Raw genomic sequence first — 17502 nt, forward strand, 5'->3', positions numbered from 1 at the left:
ATAGTGTACAGTCCCAAAGGTTCTGCAGACACGGTTCTGAGAGATGGCACTGGGTTGTTGTGTGGATGGAACTCTCAGAGCAAGGACTCACAGGGTCTGGAAACCATCCTGGCTTCTCCTTTGGATGGGCCTGTTATGAAGCTTGTTTTGCTCCAGGAGGGGATCATGGATCCTTGTTTCTCTGCCAGCTGCCATCATTAGTCCTGAGCCCTCTGGGATCCAGACAGATGCAGATAGTCAATGCAGAGAGACTGTGGTCTAAGAAAGGGATGGGCTGCTGCTCTGGCCACAGCTGACCCTGGCTGAGCCTCCATTCATACAGATGGTGTGTCAGGAATAATTTGTAATTCGTAATCTGTAATTAGGGTGCTATGATTAGGCTGCATAGTGGTTTACAAAATGAGGGAAAATTGCTCTCTAGGACTGTGTTGAGCACTGAGGTGTGGGGTGGAGGTGGAGTGGGGACTCTGACCAGAGATCACAGAGTAGTGCTTGAGGTGGCAGCTGAACTGGCCTTCAAACAGAGAAGGGCCTTGTTAGTTTGGGTCTCAGGGTGGTCATACCTAGGTGACTGGAAGTTCCTTGTAGCATCCTTTCTGGTCATTCCTCTGTGTGGATTGGGATTACACCCAGGGTGGAAACAGCCACGTAGCTGATGTAAACCTAGAGTTGCGCCCTCTAGGCTAAGAAAGAGCCCTTGGAGTGTGGAGAGCTCAGGGAGGGAGAGGTTCGAATCAATACAACCCTGCTCCCAGTACTCCACTCTGGCTCGCTTCTCCATTGGGAAGCCACCCTTGCCCCTCTTACAGTTTTGCTAAGGTGAACTAAGTCACATGGGGTTGGGTTGGGTGCACTCCTGTTCCTATCCATTTCAAGCTTTGTCCAAGTGAGAGTGTACACCCACCCTTGATCATTTTTCCTGCCTGGCTGCCAGGTCCCGTGACCTTTCTGTGTCCCCTGTTCTTAGTTTACCCTGTCAGTATCTAACCTACCCTCAAGGGCCCAGCTCCACCACCCAGACAGCCTTTTTGAGAATTGTTTCCTTTTAGCATTTTCCAGGCTGCCTCATCCTCGGGACCACACAAGAAGTGCCCTGTTAAGGGCTTGTTAGCTGTACTCTCCTGGGGCTCTTAAACTGTACAGTTGTGTCTTACAACTCCTGAAAGAGCATTGTGCTCTGTGTGCCACGCTAGGTTGGAATTTTCAAATATACTCTCTTAAGACTCATAATCCTTGGAGGTGTGGTTGTTACCCAATGAGGAAAACAATCAGAGAAGCTCAGTAACTTGGCCAAGGTTATATAGCAAGTGAGAGAGCCAGGGTTTAAACCTGAATCTGTCTGATTCAAGATTGGGGTTTTTTCCTATGGGAAAACAGACATGCAATAGCAATTTATCTTTATTCTTGCATACATTATTTCATTTGTTCCTCACAACATCCCTGTGAGGTAGGTAGGGTTATGTCTTACTGTTACACCCATTTCACAGATGCAGGATCAGAGGTGGCTCAGTGTGGTGACTTGCATAGTCACACAACATGTTAGTGGCTTTACAGGTTCCATAACGTTCTCTAGTGTCAAGTTGACTGAATTAGAAAGCACCCAAAATATGGAGAAAGCAGTGTTATGGAGAGAAAACAGGGTAGTGGTGATTTACTAGACTTCTTCCTTGAATTATTTTGCTGTAGTTACCACTTCTGCAATCTAAATCTGGCCCACTTTGTGGGGCTTTATGAGTACTACTGGCCTGTTTGCCCAAGACAGCTGACAGATTTCTAAGTTCAGCTGTTCAAGGGACAGGCTTTTGTTGTCTAAAGGACCTACCTACGTTTGCCTGTTGCCCACTATTCAAGCTTCCTAAGCAAAGTAAGTATGAAAAGCCCTCTGCTTGGTCCACCTCATATGGATGACTATGTCAAGCCTCTCCCCTATGTGGACTTTGAAAGCCACTGTCACTATAGGGATGAATCATGATATGCAGTTTGTAGGTCTGCAAGGCTCATCATCTGCTGGGAAGTAGTGGCTTGGGATTTCTTACCCTACATGGCATCCTAAGGAGGTCTATGGGATACTTAGGCCTAGACAGGACTATAGGGAAGGTTGCCTCTTTGAGAGATATGGCTTGGACCATACACTTACTCTAAAGGCAGTGTAAAGGCTTTGATCACTCTCCTTCCTCTGAATCTTCTTGGCAGTGAAACTTCAGCTCCCCAATGAAAATGGTGAGGAGCCAGCAGAGTGATTGCTGATGAGGAGGGTAGAAGATGGAGGAAGTGCGTGGGGGTGGGGGGAGGACATTACAAACAAGGTGTAGCAATAACAAAGGAGGATTGATTGGCAAGGCATGGAAGGGAGCCAACTTTGGTTCCAAAGATCCCAAAGGGAATCCAAATTCTGAATAATAGTATTTTCAAAGTGTCTGGCTTCTTGCTTCTTGAGGTGACTAGAAAGTAAGGATATACAAGCAGGTGAGAAGGAAGGGCTGAAACCAAGATCTAGCACATGGAAATGGAAGGACCAGGTTTGGCTCAATATAGGAAAACTTTCCAACAGCCAGAACCATCCAACTGTGGCAGGAGCTGCCTTAGGGATAGTGAGCTTCCTGTCACCAGGAGTATGCAAACAGCTCTACGCGATCCCTTTGAGGTAACACAAAGAGATGCTCATCATCAAATATGCTGGCATGTTCTGTAGACAGGGGAGAACTAAGCAACTACTAGATTATTTTCCAACCCTGAGAATCCATTAAAGTTTGCTTAAATTGACATGTTTCCATGATGCTTCAAATTTGGGGGAAAACAATTGCAAAAGTAAAGTATTAGGCTGGATCATGTGTCATTCATTATACCAGCTCCAGGTGCTTTTGCATCTTTGCAAGGACAGCAGCCCATTTCTAAAGCTAGAAGTCACTAGATTCAGTCTGAAGCAGAATGTCCTATGTCTGAAATTTGCCTAGTTACTCACTCCTCTAGGCTTTATTCCTTTCTCCCTGAGTGGGGACCAGAAAAGAGCTCTTTGAACACATTACATTCCAAGCCAGTCAAACATGGTTACCACTGGCAAATGAATCAAGATCATGGGCACATCCTAAAGAAGGAAGAGCAGGTGTGATTGGATTTACTGAGCCCTCTATCTCCTGAGAATCCAAAAGGAAAATCTTAACATTTCACACTGTCTGCTCCCAGAGGCTTTTTATACAGATGGCTAGATGAGGCACTGCTAATGGCACAGAGATGGAGTCCATGACAAAACAGCTGTTCCTTTGTCCTGGCCACCTATGGACTCTTCTTGTACACATCTGCTGTCTCTTGCCATAGTAAACTGCCAATTTCCAGCTCAAAATGGTAAGGAAAAGATGGTTCTGATCAGAGAAGATGAACTTCATCATGGGGGAATCAAGTCCTACTATGCAATTAATGCACATTAGTATAGTCCCCTGCCTTATACCAAGAGACTCTCCAAGGCCTTGGCTAACATGGAGCTTCTTGGGAAACCCACCCCAATGTGTCTGCTTCTTTTTTCCCCTTTTTTTTTTATCTGTACCGTATTAATCGAATAATCTTGTTGTTCATAAAATCTAGAGCATGGGGGTGAGAAGAATCTATGCAGAAACCATCACTCAGAGCAATTTTCAACACCTCCTCCACGAAGACCTGGAAGCTGTTGATCTGTTTATTGGCAGGCACTACCCAGAGCCTCTTGAGATTCTGTTTGGTGTATTCCTCCTCAGGCAGGCCTTCCACATTGGCCACCCAGTCCAGAGTCAGGTGGTTAGGGTCCTGCAAGTGGCTGGTGATAGAGGAAAGGTTGCCATTGGAGCAGTAGAAAAGCTTGGAACCCAGGAGTTTGAGGAAGAGGCAGGATGTGCTGAAAATGTTGGCATTGAAGACCTCCATGCTGGAGGACGACAGGCTATAGATCTGGGGTGCTTCCCGCACAGTGAAGTGTACCGTCTGCACACGCTGCTTCAGTGTAATATTAAGCATGGCATTCTTCTCTGCCTTGGAGAGCTCCACCTCCTTCTCCTGCAAGGCCTCAATCAGTGGCTGTACCTGGTAGAAGTCGGCCTCCCTGCGGAGCAGGCCCATTTCCTGGAAATCCTCAGGCAGGTCCAGGTGGGAGGTCCGCAGGAAGTTGAGGATGTAGCGGAACACTTTGCCATCACGGTCAATGAAGCAGTTGCCTTGGCTGTCCCTCTTGGTGGGCATCTTCCCACTGAACATGGCGCCAAGCATGGAGTCCGGGAAGCTGGTCAGGGTTGCCAGTGAGGTTGTGTACAGCTTCCCTCCAACATTCAGCGTAATGGGGTCAGACATGGCAGGAGGCTGAGATACTGGAATATAGTACTGGAGAGGGAAAAAATAAGAAATGACTATTGTCTAACTGGATCTGGGTACCCATATTTCTTGACTCCTCATGATATACAACAACTACGTTCCTTGGAGTTGAAATGAGTTAATACCTGATGAATGCCTGATAATTGTTATGCTGTTGGAATCAAGCATGTTTGAATCATAAAGGAATTATCATATATATATTTACACACACACACACACACACTAAAGCTTGGAACCTGCTTCCTGGAAATTAATTTTAACTGGTATGGAACATGAATGCAGCATTTATTTTTTGGGTGGGTCATGGGGCTTGATCTCCTGGGCACTGTCCCTGAGCTCTTCAGCTCAAGTCTATCACCCTACCCCTAGGCCTGGGCGTTGTCCCTGAGCTCTCCAGATCAAGGCTATGGCCCTACCCTTGAGCTGTTTTGAGCAGATTTCGGGATCCCCAAAGACCACCAAGGAGTGGAATCCGATGTAAGCACATGAGTCCTTTATTGAAAGCTCAAGCCTGGGCTCACAACTAACACTGGCACAGCTTGTCAGAGCTGAGACATGCTGTGAGTTTTCCAGGAACTTTAGTCTACATCTTTGGTAACAGTCCTTTTCTGTAAAATGGAGTCTGAGTTCAAAATGGCTTCAACATGAGGGGCTGGGAGTTTAGCCTAGTGGTAGAGTGCCTGCCTAACATGCATGAAGACTGGGGTTCAATTCCTTGGTACTACATACATAGAAATAAGCCGGAAGTGGTGCTGAGGCTCAAGTGGTAGAGTTCTAGCCTTGAGAAAAGTCCAAGGACAGTGCTGAGGCCCTGAGCTCAAGCCCAGGACTGGCAAAAAAAAAAAAAAAAAAAGGCTTCACTGTGGTTAGGGCTCCACATCCCCTCCTTCTCTGTAAATGGGGGAGCCAATCATGGCCCCATATATCTTCCATTTCTACGGGTTGATATTGGCCCCTGAGAACAATTAATTGTACTGTTAATTTGTTCTCCTAATCTTGTTTCCCCTCCCCCCCAACCAAACTGCCTCAGCAACTGCTAGTCACCAAGTGACATCACAAGGCCCAGAGCTCCAGATGTTGACCAAAGATAGCATTGTTAATGTTCTTCACTGTTTAACTTACGCCCCCCCAGCCAATAAGATTGTGATAAGACTGGCTTGCAAAATATTAGCCAATTATGTACTGACTTAGCTGAAAAATCCCTAGACCTAATTCTGTAACCTATAAAATCCCCTCCAACTGGAAGGTTGAGGCTCTCAACTCAGACAAGCTGAGCTGGTGTCAGTTGTGAGCCCAGGCCAGAGCTTGCAATAAAGACTCTTGTGCTCTTACATAGGATTCGGGTCCTTGATGGTAGTCTTTGGGGACCCTGAAATCTAGCACAACCCTTCAAGCTGACTTAGGGGCATTGTCTCTATACTTAGTCAGGGACCCTAAAATCTTAGCCTATTTTACCAAGGGGATTCCAGGATTAGTTATCAGGAACAATATTTTACTGCAAACTGGAGATCATATACTGCACAAACCTTTTCTTTGGCTTCAGTGTAGCTTACTTAGCACTTGTTTGCAAAGTGCATGTTCTTGATTGTCTGGGGAACTTAATCTCTGCAACCCTAACAATACCTAAGTTTCCTCTGCAGGCTTTTAGACAGATCTCAATAGGAACACGATCTCAGGTCCACAAACTTTCTTTCCTGAATTTGTGGCTGGTGTCTACCCAAAATTCGTTTAGTAAGGGCTTTGAGCAAATACAGGGGGTTTAGGATTGTAAACTACCCACTATTACAGATGACTGATGAAATAGATTACAGATGAAATAGATATGGGCATTAGTAAGGTGTGCTTACAAGCTGTTCTATGACCTCCTGGCTCTGAATGGCCAAGCATGACTCTAGGTTTTGACACCATCTCTGCCATTCAAGCAGTGGCTTGCTGCATCTGGATGCGTCATTGCTTTTGTCCCAGGTGCGTTTCACTTGGTTGGTTACTGGACCTGAACTCAGGGCCTGGGCGCTGTCCATCAACTCTCCAGCTCAAGGCGAGCACTCTGCTGCTTTGAGTCCCAAACTTTGCTGCTAGATTAGAGACCACAGTCTCACAGAGATTTTGCTCTCTCCGGGCTGGCTCAGAATTGCAGTTTTCAGATCAATGATTACTTTAAAAGGCCACTTTACTCCAATTAAAAGCAACAAGGTGTGCCGGGCACAGGTGGCTCACGCCTGTAATCCTAGCTACTCTGGAGGCTGAGATCTGAGGATCAAGGTTCAAAGCCAGCCTGGGCACAAAAGGACCTGAGACTTTTTTTTCCTTTTTCATATATTTTTTATTGTAATTAATAGGAAGGTTACATTATATTCACCAGATAGAAGGTGTATTACTTCATAAACAGTGATACCCTTTCTCATGTCTTGGTCCCTATTTCCCTCCCCCCCCACATCCGCCCCTCATCTTGTTTTCCCCTCTTCCCTATCCTATTTCAAGTAACTAAATAAACATATATATATATATATATATATCAGATAACAAGGTAAAATACTGTAACCATATGAGATAACCAAGGGACAGCAAAAGAGATGAGTGATAACATAGTATATTAAGGACAATAATCACTCATTATGTGGATTTTGTTTCTATATCCTGGCGGTCCTTTCATTTAGCATCTTACTATATGGCCTTATGTATCTAGAAGGACCGAGATTCTTATCTCCAATTAACCCCTAGAAAACAGGAAGTGGGGCTTGGCTCAAGGGTATGTTGCTAACCTTGAGCTGAAGAGCTCAGGGACAGCGCCCAGACCAAGTTCAAGCCCCATGACCCACAATAATAATAATAAAAAAAACAAACTACAAGGTGGTCAACACAGAAACAGTCTCTAAGCATGATCTTATCTGGAACTTAAGGGCCAAAATTACATCTGAAGAAGAATCTCCTATCCTTCTATGTGGGCCTGCTGGAAAATGCTGGAAACTTACAAAGAAACTTACAAGGGCAAACTGAAATAGCAATTAAGCAATCATTTTGGTAGCCCTAATTTTTCTTTTTTCTCTTTTTGGAATAAAATTTTAGGACAACCTCATGTCCAGATTTCTAATTAACTTTAAACTTTTACTGATCTTTAATACTTCATATTTTAGCTTTTATTTGCATTTGAAGAATTCTTTTCAGCTCTAGGCACTCCCCTTTGCCTCCAGGCCCTTTTCTTTTCTTTTCTTTCTTTTTTTGCCAGTCCTGGGCTTGAGCTAGGGCCTGAGCCCTATCCTTGGACTTTCTCAAGGCTAGAGCTCTACCACTTGAGCCTCAGCACCACTTCCAGCTTTTTTCTATGCATGCAGTACCAAGGAATCGAACCCAGGTCTTCGTACATGCTAGGCAAGCACTCTACCACTAGGCCAAACTCCCGGCCCTCCAGGCCTCCTTTTAAAAGAGGCATTTTGCTGGCATTGGCTCCCACCTGTAATCCTAGCTACTCAGGAGGCTGAGGTCTGAGGATCAAGGTTCAAAGCCAGCCCGGTCATCAAAGAACCTGAGACTCTTATCTCTAATTAACCTCTAGAAAATGGGAAGTGGGGCTTGGCTCCAGGGAAGTAAATCCCAAATCATGGATGCCTTTTTGCTAAACAGGATACAATGTTTACAATGGTTAGGGTTCCACAGATCAAGCCCCACTTCCCGTTTTCTGGATGTTAGATGGAGATAACAGTCTCAGGTCCTTTCGTGCCCAGGCTGGCTTTGGACCTTGATCCTCAGACCTCTGCCTCCTGAGTAGCTAGGATTACAGGTGTGAGCCATGGTGCCATGCTTTCCAGCACTACTTTTAAAGAGCTACCTGGGTGACTAAATGTTCAGCAAGATAGGCAGCCATTGCTGGTCTGAAGGAAAAGAGGAACACGCATATAGACTGAAAGCTACACTGCGTCTGCTTACCTAATAGTCCTGTCATCTCTCGACAGGACCTTAGCAGGATTCAGGCTCAGGCTGCTTTCTATCAAAGAAAGATATACAAATGTCAACTAGCTAAAGATAAGTATGCTCAAGGTACAATTTATTTTGAGACTTAAGACTAGGGCCTAGTGTTCCTACTATACCAATGCTCCCCTATGAATTAAATTTTTTTTCTTAAAGATTTTATGAATGGCTATGACCATGCCATTTCCTTCTACCTACCAGACTCAGGGCCCTGAGCCCTCTGGCACCATTCTTTTTCACCTTTCCCTGCTCCTGGACCAAGCTGCCTTGTGAAGATGCTCTTTGCCTCTTGGTGGTCTAACCTTTCCCACCATGATTCAGGTCCCAGGCTTCTCTGAAACTGGCTGTAGGATCACAGCTAATGTGTGACTCTGTGCATGGCCAGCCCTCTTCCTGAGGGTACCCCTTCTTCCCCTCTGATCTAACAGCCTCCAGCCTCAAGAACTGCTGAGTTTCCTTCAACCTCATGTGTTAGAATTCTAACTTCTCTTTAAAGTTCTAGAAAATATGGGATAACCCCCACATCCTTTCAGCTTCTAACGTGGTCCTTTCTCAGAGCCAGCTTGTGGAATGAATGCAGCAGTGCCCCCAACACTGAGGGTAGGGCACCAAGAGGAATTGGCCCCTGCACTGTCCTTCAGAAGAGCCCAGGTTGCATGTAGAAAGACCTTGCTAAGCATGCTATGGTCTAGATGGACAAACAGAGGTCCACAGAAGCCCTCCTCAAATTGTAAGTACTTCTCACAAGGTGTCTGCCTTCTGAGGAGACTCCCTTTCTTCAGAGTAGGGGAGCTGGGAGAGGGAGATCCTCAGCTGCTTTGCCTAACTGAGACAGCCCTCTTGTGATTCCTCCCCAGTCTAATGGTGCAATTTGATATTGCAGAAAAGGATTAACCATCTGGAGTGTCTGAAAAGAAGCCCATGATGAAATTACAAAATTGTCAGCAAAAGTTTGGAGCAGACCGGCTGTGAGATAGTGGGGAGGTCAAACAGAAAGAGGTGGGTGGCCACCATGAAGGGGAGGCTTCGGGGTGGAGGCTGTCTTTTGGAAGCAGCAGGTGGGGAGGGATACTAGGGGATTAGGGCCAAGGTAGGGACATGCTTAGATGCATCTAACCATATACTCATTTCAGAATTTTCTTTTGCCTCCCTCTTTCCTTTTTTTCCAGGACTCCAGTCTCTTCTACTTAGATAATATTTTTCTAGATAATATTTTGCATATTTTAAGGTCTCTGTCTGTGAAAAAGAAAAAAGCCAACTTATCTCTCCTCTTCAAAACACTGGGTTTCATACCCAGGCTCTGTGAAGTGGCTTAGCTCCATGGAAGGAGCTGGCTCAAGAATCAAAGGTGGCCTTTCCAGACCATCCTACAGACCACAGGCTCTCATCACCTGCAGGCATTAGTACAGAAGAACCCAGGATACTGGAGGACAGGCAGTCAGTGGCTCTAGGATACTCTTGGAGATCAGATCCTTGGTTGGTGCCCCAGTCCCTCTGCCTTTGCTTACAAAAGCAATAGACCCACTTTTCTCCTCCCACCAAGGCATGACTCCAGCTGTCTGTCCAGGGAGGGCAAGAGTCACAGTCAGTAGCAGCAGAGGCTGGCTAAAAGGCAGGCCTTGTTTCCTCTACAGATTGTGCTCTGTGGGGTTCATTCCATACTTAATAACTCACAGTTCTCTAAGACCCTGCAAGTCCTCCATTGGGCTAAGTGTCCACCAATACAAATCCTTGGCTCTACTACAACAGGCCCAGTTATGTGACATGAAGGAACAGGAACTGGCACCTTGGGACAGGAGGAGCGAGGGGAAGAACGTGGTATGCAAAGCACCATTAGTCAGGTAGTGTTGAACTAACACCACTGGAGCTACTGCCTATCTTGTGCACCAGCTGTCATAGTTTCTCCAGCTGGATCTTCCACATGAATCAGCCTAACAGAATTCCCCTGTCTCTAGCCCTGCTGTGAATATTTCTTTTTTTTTTCTTATTTATTTATTTATTGGTTCATGGGGCTTGAACTCTGGCCTGGGCACCCTACCCTTGAGCCACAGCCCCACTTCTTGTTTTCTAGTGATTAATTGGAGATAAAGAGTTTCTTGGCTTTCTTATTGCCCTGGATGACTTTGAACCTTGAACCTCAGATCTCAGCCTCCAGAATAGCTAGGATTATAGGCGTGAGCTACCGCGCCTGATACCTGCTGTGAATATTTCTTAGCCACCAACTGCTCAAGACCTGGGAGGCAGCCCAGATTCTTCTGTATCTTCCATCTAGGACTTCTGCAGAAACTTGGTTCTTATCTCTGGTCCCTCTACATTCTACACCCTTTCTCTAGTCTGGTCTGCAGATATCTTCTACAGTACTACTCCGTGCCCCAAGCACCTTGTTCCTTCACATTCACTCCAGGTTCTGGTACTGTACAACCTCACCATGACACCTGCCCTACCCTTTCACACCACCCTTTTCTCCACTCCCAATTAAAGACTAATCTGAGAGCCTTACTCTGCAACATTAAGAGCTGTCCTTTCAGGGTTTCTTAAGATCTTGCACAAATAAATATATTAACTCATTAATGAGTCATGAAATCAATACAGCCAATGGGTGATAGCCAGTCATATACAGTGCTTTCTCAACTGGTCTTTTTCTTTTCTGCTTTTGATCTTTATCATTGGTTAGAGCAGGCTGAGCTGGTAACCCAAAGGAGGGACAGCTTTAGCTGTCACAGAGGCTAAGGTAAAAATGTATCTGTGATTGAAAATCTATCTACTGTGGGCTTTGGTTCTATGTGAATGAAATTTTTTCCTCTACCCTCTGGAGGTTCGTAGTTGGTCTATGAACTAAGATGATAGTAGACAAATTAACAGGAGAAGAACCATGAATCACAGCAAGAGACTCACAAAATAGAGCCCAGGAAGGGCCAGATAGAAGAAGCCTAGCTAGGGCCCTAGTAACAGACAAGAGCAGGGCTTGACCTTTTTTTTTTTTGCGAGTGTATGTAAGTAGACACATAAGATTTTGGAGAAAGAAGACAACTATATGGTGAAGATTGCCTTGGTATGCAGAAGCTATCCAGGAGCATCCCTTAACATAGGTGTTAGCCTGTGACAAAGTTGGTCCGGTGGTGTCTTTCATTTTTTTGTAAGGACCAGCTAATTTCCCCTGGTAGATGGGATAGGCTGACATAATATTCTGGCACCTCACTTCAGTTCTTGTAACTTCTTAAGTGATAAAAGCCATGGAAATTTTTTAGAATAACTAGTTCTGTACCCAGTTCCCCAACTAAAGGTGAAATGATCATCTTTTGTTATTCATAACAGGTTTCTGTTAACTACTCTAGAGTTTATGATAAGGAGCGGGCACAAGAACAAGGGCTGATAGTCAGGAAGAGTGCTGGAAATTTCACCCTTCACCTCGGAGGGACTGGAGAGTAACTTAATCACTAGTCAGCAAATGATCTAATCAACTTCAGCTACATAATGAAGCCTCCATAAAACATTCCAAATTGACAGGGTTCCACCTTTCCTCCTTGGTGGACTTGGAGATACTGGGAGGGCCCATTGTCTGCTGGCCTTTCCTTGGCCCTTGCCCTACTTAATTCTCCATGTATCCAAGTCTGGTACTGGTGGATCATGCCTGTAATCCTAGCTCTCCAGCAAGCTGAGATCTGAGGATAGTGGTTTGAAGCTGGCCTGGGGAAGGAAAGTCCAGGAGACTCTTATCTCTAATTAGCCACCAAAAAGCCTAAATGGAGCTGTAGCTCAGGTGCTGGAGCACTAGCCTTAATCACAAGAAGCACAGGGACAGCGCTCAGGCTCCAAGTGTAAGCCCTAAGACTGCTCATTTGCTCATTTTCCTTCCCTCTACAGGAACCCAATGTGAAAGTGAATCGAGACATATAGAGTGCTTATTCTTTGTCAGACCACACTGAAGTAATCCACTGTAAGCCCAGGACTCTGCCCACTTGCATCTGGGGCCAGGCCACCAGGACCCCTCCTCAACCCCACCCCCTAAACTGACCACAGGTCGAGACCTTTACTTCATAGCAACCTATAAAGTCTAAAGATAAATCAGCAAACCACAAAAAGGCAGGTTTTAAAACGCAAGATTCAGAAAGGCAAAGAGGAATGTAAACTGAACCAGGAACCAGAAATTCAAATAAACCTAGTATGGAGGAATGAGTATTTTTCCTTAGAGAGAAGGCTTTCTGGGAGGTAAATCTGAAGTTGCAATCTGCTTGTCTACCTCAGAAGCAGGATCATTCCTTGTATCTTCCTAAGAAAGCCAAGGGTGTGGTGTCAGAGCAGGTGACAGAAAACTGTTCCTCCAAGCCTGAGGCAGGGCAGGGGGTGAGGAGGAGAGGGACCTGGGCCTGGAGTTATGGCTGCAATAACAGGGCATCCAGTCTGGTACAGGAAGAAGGTAGAGTTTTAGTCCAGGGCTGAAAATCACCCTGTTTGCAAACTCTATGACTCAGAAAGTAGCATCTTTGAGGTCCCATAAAGAAGCGAGTATAGGCATGACTTTGAGATTCCTACTTTAAAACTGTGTCAAGCTAGGGACCAATGGCTCACGCCTGTAAGCTTAGCTACTTAGGAGGCTGAGATCTGCAGATCATGGTTTGAAATCAACTTGGATAGAAAAGAAGCCTGCCTGGGTAGAAACTTAGGGCTTTTATCTCCAGTTAACCAGAAAAAAAGTTGGGAAGGACAGTTATGCTCAAGTGGTAGAGTACCAACGTTGAGTGAAAAAGCTAAGCAAAAGGATGAGACCTCGAGTACAAGCCCTGCACTTGGCACAAGACAACAAAAACAAATAAAACCAAAAACAGATACCCTCAGTCTGTCCCCAAAGACTTGGTAAAGTAAACAGCTAATGTAATGAGTACTTTCTTTGTAGCAAATTTGGCTAGGTATCAGTATAACTCTTTTAAAGTCAATACTACTTCAAGGAAAGCACCACCTCTATTTTACAAGGAGAGAGAAGCTGACTCAGGCTAGGAGAGGTTAGGTAACTACTCTCCCTTTTCTGTACTATCAGTGTTACCAGTTGTTATAAAAATGATGAATCTTATTCCCCGTTCCACTTTCTGGATCTGCTCAGTCACAGAGCCTAGGGATAATACCTGGCCTGGGGCTTCCTGAAGAAATGACAATTGATGAACTTTGTTAGGAAAATTCAAAAGGATACAGATGCTGGTTTGAAGGTGGAATTCAGGCTAATTTTGACTACAAAGAATGATGATAATGGAATGCACATTGCATTAAAAATAAAAAGCATGGTCAATAAGTATAAAAGGAACAGTAAAATCAGAAAATTCCCATATTGTAATCCTCCATGTTGAGGCAAAGATTATTAGTGGATATGGTGTGTAAGGAACACACACTTCTTACAGTCTAGAGGATCACTTCACAGATATACTTTAATTATGGTGAAAAATGTATTCCTACAAAGGATATCAACTTGTCACAATCTTACCAACAGTCACACTTGGCATTCATGGATAGTAGGACTCTGATGCCTCCTAAATCCATACAGCTAAGTACATATTACAAACACAAAACCAAAACCAAAGCTGTTCACCGAGTGGCTCACGTCTAATCCTAGTTACTGAGGAGGCTGGGATCTGATGATTATGGTTTGAAGCCAGTCCTGGCAAGAAAGTCTATGAGACTCTTATCTTCAATTAACCACCAAAAAGTCAGAAGTAGAGCTGTGGGAATTGGGGGTTTGGCCTAGTGGTAGAGTGCTTGCCTACCATTCACTAAGACTGGGGTTCAATTCCTTGGTAACACATACATAGAAAAGCCAGAAGTGGTGCTGTGGCTCAAGTGGTAGAGTGATAGCCGTAAGGAAATGAGGAAAGCAGAAGAACAGGGCTCAGGCCCTGAGATCAAGCCCAGGACTAGAAAAAAAAAAAAAAAGGAGAGCTGTGGAAATGGTAAAGTGGTAGCCTGGAGCAACAAAAAACAACAACAAAAAATGTTTAAGGGACAGTGCTGAGACCCTGAGTTCAAGCCCCAGGACTGGCTGCATGTGTAAACACACACACACACACACACACACACACACACACACACACACACACACAGAACCTAAATCTAATCAAACACAAGTAGTTGAACAGGGTTTAGATTAAATGGGTTTCCCAGAGTTATAATCAAATGCAATGTGTCAATGTTTGTTCTCCCTAGGCAAGTGCTCTAACCTGAGCTATGTCTGTCTTTTTCGTTTTTCAAATAGGGTCCAGGTCTTGTGTTTTTTCCTAGACAGCCTTGGGCCTGAAGCTGCCTCTGCTTCTGGAGTATCTGGGATTATATAGGTGTATACTTGTAATCCCGTACAATATGTCTATCTAATATGTGTACCTTCACTGGCTCTGGTTAAAACCAGTTTGACTGTAGATGTTTTTCTTTGTTCTTTTTGTTGTTGTTGTTTTGGCAAGTGGAAAAATGTTGATTTAAGTACTTATCAGGCAATATTGAGTTCTTATTTCTTTTTATACATAGGATAATATATTTGTGGCTATACAGAGGACAGATATATGTTTACAAGTTAGGAGCTGCTGGGCGCTCCTAAATTACAGGCTCATACCTGTAATTCTAGCTATGCAGGAGGCTGAGATCTAAGCCAGCCCAGAGAGTAATGTCCTTGTGTATCTCCAATAAATTACCAAAATAAGCTGGAAGTAGAGCTATGGCTGAAATGGTAGAGCACTAGTCTTGAGCAAAATAAGCTCTAGAACAGTACCCAGATACTGAGTTCAAGCTTTAGGACTGACAAAAAGCCAAGTGTCAAGATAGCCTTTCTGGACAGGCCTGAAACAGCAGTCCTCCGAGACTCAGCTCTCAAGCTGATTATAGATGTGAGTCTCTTTGATCACCTCTTTCACTTCTTCAGAACACTTTATGCTCAAGCCTTACTACAATTTAAGTAAATGGGTGCCTGACTCCCTTTTGGGGATAGGAATATGCTCTCTATCCCCACAAAAAAGGTTAGTTGTAAGGAAGAAGGAAAAAATCTCTTCCCCTTTTACTCAGATCCATCCTCACTCACTCCAGACTAATGTCATCTACCAGTAGGAAGATTTACCATTCTCTCTCGCATGCCTAAAATTTTTCATTTTGAAATATTCTCATGAATTCTCAGTAGGCAATCAAAGGCTTAAGGCAAGGCCCAGGTGATCACTCGGAAGGATATGCAGGCAAATGGACAAAGCATGTTCAGCCTGAATAATGTGTGTTCCTGTACACTAGACTCCCCTCCTTCAGTCATCCCACAGAATAAGGACTTTGGCTCACAGCCCTATGGGCAATGTAGACACGTGACCTTCACCTTTTCATTATGTAGGTTCTCACTGTTACAGCTTCAAAGTCCCCATCCTCTGGTCTCTACCTCAAGTGCTGGGATTACAGATGTGTAATCCACAATGCCTGACTCCCAATAGCTATATCTTTCTCTCCCTGTGTGTGCCCACGCTCTAGCCAGTACCAGGGCTTAAACCTAGGTCCTCAGGCTCTTACTCGGCTTTTTCACTGAAGGCTAGTGCTTTACCACTTGAGCCACATTTATAGTCCAACTTCTGCCTTTTTGGTGGTTAAGTGGAGATAAGAGGCAGATTTTTCTTTTTCTTCCTAGAGTGGCTTTGAACCTTGATTCCCATATCCCTGCCTTCTGAGTAGCAAGATTACAGGTGTGAGGCACCATAGCTTGGCTCCAGCAGCTATATCTTTAGTCCTATAAGGTCCAGGCCTTATCTCCAAGAAGCCCACAGACTGCTGCATTAACTCCACAACCAATCTGGTAGGAGAAGGTATACTTTTTAGATTCAGTAGACAGAAGGGACTCCAGTGAGGACTTGCCATTAGGGCCAAATGGGAAAGGTGGATTGGATGAGGAAAGCCATCTGATGGGGCAAGCTTTCCCTGCTAGCACAGCAAAGTATTCTAGCTGGTGCAGACTCCCAATGGCCACCATCGTCTGGCATTTTCCTGGCCTTCTTAGCCCTTTGTGCTTCACTTTGTGGTTTTCCTTGGCCCAGGTACTTCATTTGAAGCATTCAGTTCCTGTGGCCATTCTGTTCTTTCCACAATGATAAAATTGTACACAAAGCATTTTCAAAGCATTTTCATCACACTGCCATAGGAAGATTGGTTGCCTTATGGCCCGACATTCAGAAGAACAGAGTTCCTGGTCCCACTGTACAACCTGGGGAGGGGACAGGCAATCAGAAACCCTGTTTTTCAGACTAAATCTTTGCCTTTCTGGAATGCAGAAAAAAACAGGGGGTTGGAATCAAGGAGTCTTGAGGGTTTGGGACGAGTACTTCACTTCTGTGCCGCCCGCACAGTGTGAGTTGTGCGAGATTCCGTGTATGACGCACCGGGGTCAAGGGATGGGCAGTTTATTGCTACTGTCAAGACAAGGAAGGGTTATGTGCATCCCCTCCCGTTCCCCGGACCGGGGCGGGGGGCCCCTTCTACCCATCTTTGTGTCTCTCTCCGTACTTCTCCAAGCCCCATCATTCAGTCCAACCCATCAGCCACAAAAGCTGGCTTCTCCTTCAGACCCCTCCCCTCGAGGCCCCTCCCGCCGAGGCTCCTCCCACGATGTCGACCCCTCGGAGCCGGCTGCCCGCCCCGACGCCTTCCGCGGGCTCCTCCCGCCCGCCCGGCCTGCCCCTGCGGGCCCCGACTCCCCGCAGCCCCCCAGTCCCCGCGGCCCCCAGCCGGGCCGTCCCACTGCACAGATGACAACGCTGAGGCCGGGGCGGATGACCTTTCCTGGTACACCGGGCGGGTGCCCAAGGGGCCCGCGTCCCCTCACCGGTACGTCCCAAGCCCCCAGCTCCGGCCCGCACCGCACCCACCTCCAGCCCAGGCTCAGCAGCCTCCCCTCCGCGGGCGGCCAGCACAGCTTCGCGAGGGGGAGGCGGGCCCGAGCCCAGACGAGGGGCGGGGCGGCGCGGGGCCGCGCGCTGCGTTCTGGGTCTGGTAGTCCTCGCCAGGATCCGTGCAGCTTCCAGTCACTGCGCATAAACTCCATCTCCCAGGAGGCATTGCGAGAATCGTCCCGCTCTGGTCCCGCCCCTCGGTGCGCAGGCCAGCTGGTCTTAAAGGAGCCGCGGCCCGAGTAGGGGCTCTCGGGTGGCCCCCGCTCCGGCTCCGCCCCGTTCCCCGCACCTCGCCCCTCCCCCCGCCTCGTCC

The 17502-nt window shown here is 46.0% G+C and overlaps 1 protein-coding gene across 2 annotated transcripts; it reads right to left on the bottom strand.

The window, feature by feature from the left end:
• Positions 1–1409: 1409 nt before the first annotated feature.
• Kctd21 (potassium channel tetramerization domain containing 21) lies at positions 1410–17204 on the bottom strand. Of its 2 annotated transcripts, none has more exons than XM_090348497.1 (2): positions 17166–17204; positions 1410–4344 (listed from the first exon to the last, which is right to left on the bottom strand). In XM_090348497.1, the coding sequence occupies exon 2, from the start codon at positions 4312–4314 to the stop codon at positions 3532–3534; it is 783 nt and encodes a 260-aa protein (XP_090204623.1). In that variant the 5' UTR covers positions 4315–4344; positions 17166–17204; the 3' UTR covers positions 1410–3531. The 2 variants fall into 2 exon arrangements, with proteins under 2 accessions (XP_090204623.1, XP_090204624.1); XM_090348498.1 differs by lacking the exon at positions 17166–17204 and adding an exon at positions 8260–8319.
• Between the last annotated feature and the right edge of the window lie 298 nt (positions 17205–17502).

This window comes from Megascapheus bottae, chromosome 16, assembly GCF_031878675.1.
Source record: "Megascapheus bottae isolate mThoBot1 chromosome 16, mThoBot2.hap1, whole genome shotgun sequence".
Classification (NCBI taxonomy): domain Eukaryota; kingdom Metazoa; phylum Chordata; class Mammalia; order Rodentia; family Geomyidae; genus Megascapheus; species Megascapheus bottae.

What these genes read in the sequence shown, in the direction of transcription:
- Kctd21 (XM_090348497.1), bottom strand. Translation starts at nt 4,314, where the DNA reads ATGTCTGACCCCATTACGCTGAATGTTGGAGGGAAGCTGTACACAACC.